At 36.4% G+C, this 4,308-nt stretch overlaps 1 protein-coding gene across 1 annotated transcript; it reads left to right on the forward strand.

Moving 5' to 3' along the window:
- Positions 1–793: 793 nt before the first annotated feature.
- On the forward strand, positions 794–3,763 carry LOC121739054 (protein SERAC1). Its single transcript, XM_042131367.1, has 2 exons — positions 794–1,344; positions 1,936–3,763. Exons 1-2 carry the CDS (start codon positions 890–892, stop codon positions 3,722–3,724), a joined length of 2,244 nt encoding a protein of 747 aa, XP_041987301.1. The 5' UTR covers positions 794–889; the 3' UTR covers positions 3,725–3,763.
- The last annotated feature ends 545 nt before the right edge of the window (positions 3,764–4,308 follow it).

Here is a 4,308-nt window from a genome sequence, read left to right on the forward strand (position 1 = left end):
TTGCGGTACTGCTATATAAGGCATTAGTGCTAAAAATGTCACATCAATTAATAATTTCGCTATAAAAATTGCATAGCTATTTACGTGTGTTTACTGATTCTCATCACTTGAACTATAGTTAATCGATATCATGAACTAATTGACTTTCTTTCCTGTATCATAATGTGCTTCGAAATAATCGACAAATAGAAATATTCAAGAAAATAAACGCACACCACTTGTATGAAAATAAGCACAAAATGGCCACGCGATGACGGGCTAAGACTACATCTATAGTATATACTTCATCTATGTACCTACCTAACATGAGTTATGCTGGGAATACGAATAACGAAAGAGTGAAGTTGTGTTTTTGTATTATTTTCCTAAAATTGTGTTATTTCGGGTTTTAATGTGTAATTTTGGTAGAATGTTAACCATTTAATATTTGTTGTGCACAAGTGTGGGCAAGTGATACAACTTCAAGGAACGTACCATTTTGTGTTCCCTCCAAAACTCCATCGAAAGTTTTAGTAAAGGGTCTACCACTTTACTAAAACAACTGACTTGACTCGTTGACTTTACTGACTACTTTTTTAGACTTTTACTAGATTTTCGACTTGACGATTATCTGGAAAAACGACTTTAAAATTTTGTAAACTTTTCACAAAAAAAAAATGTTTCCCGCCATATCTTACTTGACACTGGCCATGGTTAAAAAGCCGAGCGCCATACTATGAAAAAAAACACATTTTGACGTAGGTAGGTACGTATCAAGACTGAAGACATTGCCATTTGGCATTTGCCTGTTTTCTGAATTCTGCATTCTTTGCAATTTGTGATCAAAACAAACCATATTTTGGTACTACAAACCTTAATTCGGTCCAAAAACTATACATTCCTATCATAAATGAGCTTGCGAGAGAGACTAAAGCCAGCACTAAAGATTCTTAAAGCGGTTTCAATATGTGGAAGCGGAGTGTTACTTGTTGCTTACCATTTAAATAAAACATACGCAAGTATCGATAGAATTATAAATTCTAATGTTTTGGATGCTGAAAAGAAGTTTGCTCCTGAGTACATCTATATAGATGACCCCTCCTTTGATGCAACTATAAAAGCAGAGCACAATAAACAAGAAAAACAGACGGTAGGACTTGCCCGTATATGGAAAAGTCTAAAGTATTCATTGGCCTGGAAACTCTTGTGGCTATGCCGTCATGGTACTAAAGAACAGCGGTCCATAGCCATTGAGCAGTTGGCTGCCTTCAAGAATAACAAAGTGTGGGATTGTTTCAAACTCGCCCAAGCATTAGATAAAAACACCGCTGTACTCCTAGCAAGAACGCGCGGTGCTGACTTACGGTAATTTAACTAGATTTTCATCTTACATAACTTGGTAAATAGTCGAAATAATTTAAGGCGGCACCAGCGGTCATTGATCTCACTAGTCTAGGATCTATGTGGTGAAAAATACTTGCACTATAACCTGTTAACTAAATTGAACTCTTATAAGTTATAAGAGCACAGAGTATTATAGATTCATTGGAAAACTTCTTGGTAACTTTTTATGATAATCTCTCCAACTTTTTAAGAGTTTGAATTGATATTATACTTCAAACTCAGTTCACATCCAGTATATTGTGATCTACATAATATGTATAAACAAAATTCAGTATACAGTGTAAAATAATGTTTAAATACTCTTTTTCATTATGATCTCAATTCTAAATGTAAACATATGTCTAATAAAAGCCAGACAGATAAGTTTGGCAGCTTTTTTCTTAATAAATAGTGCTTATTGAAAAGTATAAATTTTTACTAGATTACTCACATTATAAAGCATCTATTGTAATTTTTCCTACACCGATTGTTTATAAGATATAATATTTCCAACTTCTAAAGTATTCGTTTACTCTCACATGTTCCTCAACTATTTATCTAAACCATTTTCAGGTATTTCCTGCCGCCTCCCATACATGTGCGTAGAGCGGCCTCAACATCTGACCTTCTGTCGTTCAAGCTCAGGGATATGATTGCAGCGGTTCAGAAAATTAACCCACATGGCTGCATACATTACTTTCTCAACAAGTACTTTGTGAATATGCTAGATCATGTGATGGAGGTGGACAGTGCCCCAGCTAAACCAGACAGCATCAGCGAGAAAGATCTCTGCCTGCTATGTTTAGATGCATTATATCATCATGTGTCCCTGTTCAACAATAAAACTTACGCAGAGGACTCATCAGCTCAACTATTAATAAAATTAGGAATTCTGCCAAAACTAGCTGAAGCCCTCCTGCGATATAGAAACGACATAGACATAGATCTGGCAGTGCTACGTCTCCTCACAGTACTGAGCGTACACAGTGAGCTGTTGACAGACTTTTTTCAAAATGGCCTTATCGGTGAACTTTCCAGACTTCTACGAGCAAGTGATATTCGTTTATCTAGTTCTGCTGCTGTTTGCTTGGTGAACCTTTCAGGGGAGTTTTGTTACAGACCTGGCCTCTACCTCCTTCATCCGATCTACCGAACTAGAGTAGCCCACACTTGTGACACTCTACTCGTCCATGGACTCCGAGGAGGTGTCTTCGTGACTTGGAGACAAAGGGACAAAAGCTGTCGTGAACCGGTCGGTTTCAGAGATGCTGCTATCTCAGATATTGACAGCGAATTGAACAAGGAAAATTTGGAAGTTGATCAATATCTTGATCCAGATATGCAGCAAGTTATTCATGATATCATCGAATCAGAGGAGGAGACTTTGCTGTCCACTGTCGAGGTAGTGCTAGAAGATCTTCCAATTGCAGCAAAAAGAGAAGTAGTAAATGAAAAGTACACAGCTAAACAAAAGCGGGTCGCCTTACAGCAGGAGAAGCAAGATAGAATTCACTATACCCAGTGCTGGCCGAAGGACTGGTTGCCAAAAGACTGTGATAATATTAGAGTAGTTGGCGTCAACTATTGGAGTACATTGTCAGACTGGCTGGAGCGATGTCCACTGCAAAATGCGGAGATCACGGCCCGAGCCCAGGAGCTGTCGGACAAACTGTATGATGCTGATGTCGGTAAACATAATATAATTTGGTTAGCTCATTCCATGGGTGGTTTGATAGTTAAAAAGATTCTTACAGATATAGCAGAAACTAGCGACTCACCCTATAAGCCTCTGTGTGAAAAAACAAAAGCCATTGTATTCTACAGCACTCCACACAAGGGAAGCTCCCTCGCTTCCATGCCTCGGGCAGCATCTGCCATACTCTGGCCGTCAAAGGATGTTAAACAGCTGCGAGAAAACTCTCCTATGTTGCTGGAAATGCACAACTCATTTATTAAAATTGCCGATAAATTACAGTGGGAGACAATTAGTTTTGCGGAGACTTTGCCAACTTTAGTCACCGCCTTCAAGGTTCCCATTCACTTTGTTGAACCACACTCGGCAGACCTGGGCCGGGGAGTCTACTATCAGCTTCCTCTGGATCATTTATCGATCTGCAAACCTGCAACCAGACAATCTATTTTATATACATCAGTATTAAATGTTTTGTTAGATGCTGCTACACAAGAAGCTCAAGTCAAAGTTCGTAATCCACTCATCCAGAGAATCATAGATCTTATTTATATAGCCATAAGTACTAAAATAAGAGTTCTAGTGGATGTATTCGAACAACACGAAAGTCCTGACGTTGCAAAAATCAATGATATACTGTTACAAGCCTCTACTGATGATTTTGTGATATAATTAAGTGCTCAAATATAGTATTACTAGTTTTGTAAAAATATTATGACTATCTGAACCAAAAATTTTGAATATAATATGATCCTTTAACTGCATGAAACTATATTTTACTAAAATAATATTATTTATTATAATATTATATATAATATTATGTATAATAGTAGTATTTATTCGTGGATTTAGGAAATAGAATTTATTAATGTAATTTTTACAATATTATCAAAAAGTAACGTCATGGATAAATTATACATTTCTCTATGGTAACAATTAAGGGAAAAATTAATTAGAACTTAGTTCTCACTTCTCAGTAATGTCATGCTTTTCCGTCACTTAAATACATTGATATTATAATATTTTAGGATAAATACCTAAATTATGATACATAATAGCCTAGTAAATGAATGATTCTGCTTGGAAAAGTTTTTTCAAGCTTTTTGGTTTTTTGCTTACTCATCAAAAATGGTTCTTCGTACGAAATTCTCTTATACTACATAATAAAAGCTAATTTAATTCTCTACAACTTTATCCTTTACACTTTGTATCTATCTCCAATCATTGCCTCGCTATGAGCTTCTAAGATTGGCCGA

This window comes from Aricia agestis, chromosome Z (genome assembly GCF_905147365.1).
Source record: "Aricia agestis chromosome Z, ilAriAges1.1, whole genome shotgun sequence".
In the NCBI taxonomy this organism is placed as follows: domain Eukaryota; kingdom Metazoa; phylum Arthropoda; class Insecta; order Lepidoptera; family Lycaenidae; genus Aricia; species Aricia agestis.

Bases quoted from the DNA above. Each gene is read 5' to 3' on its own strand.
- LOC121739054 (XM_042131367.1), top strand. From the start codon at position 890: ATGAGCTTGCGAGAGAGACTAAAGCCAGCACTAAAGATTCTTAAAGCG. The intron at 1,345-1,935 runs GTAATTTAACTA...AACCATTTTCAG, and splicing joins ACGCGCGGTGCTGACTTACG to GTATTTCCTGCCGCCTCCCA.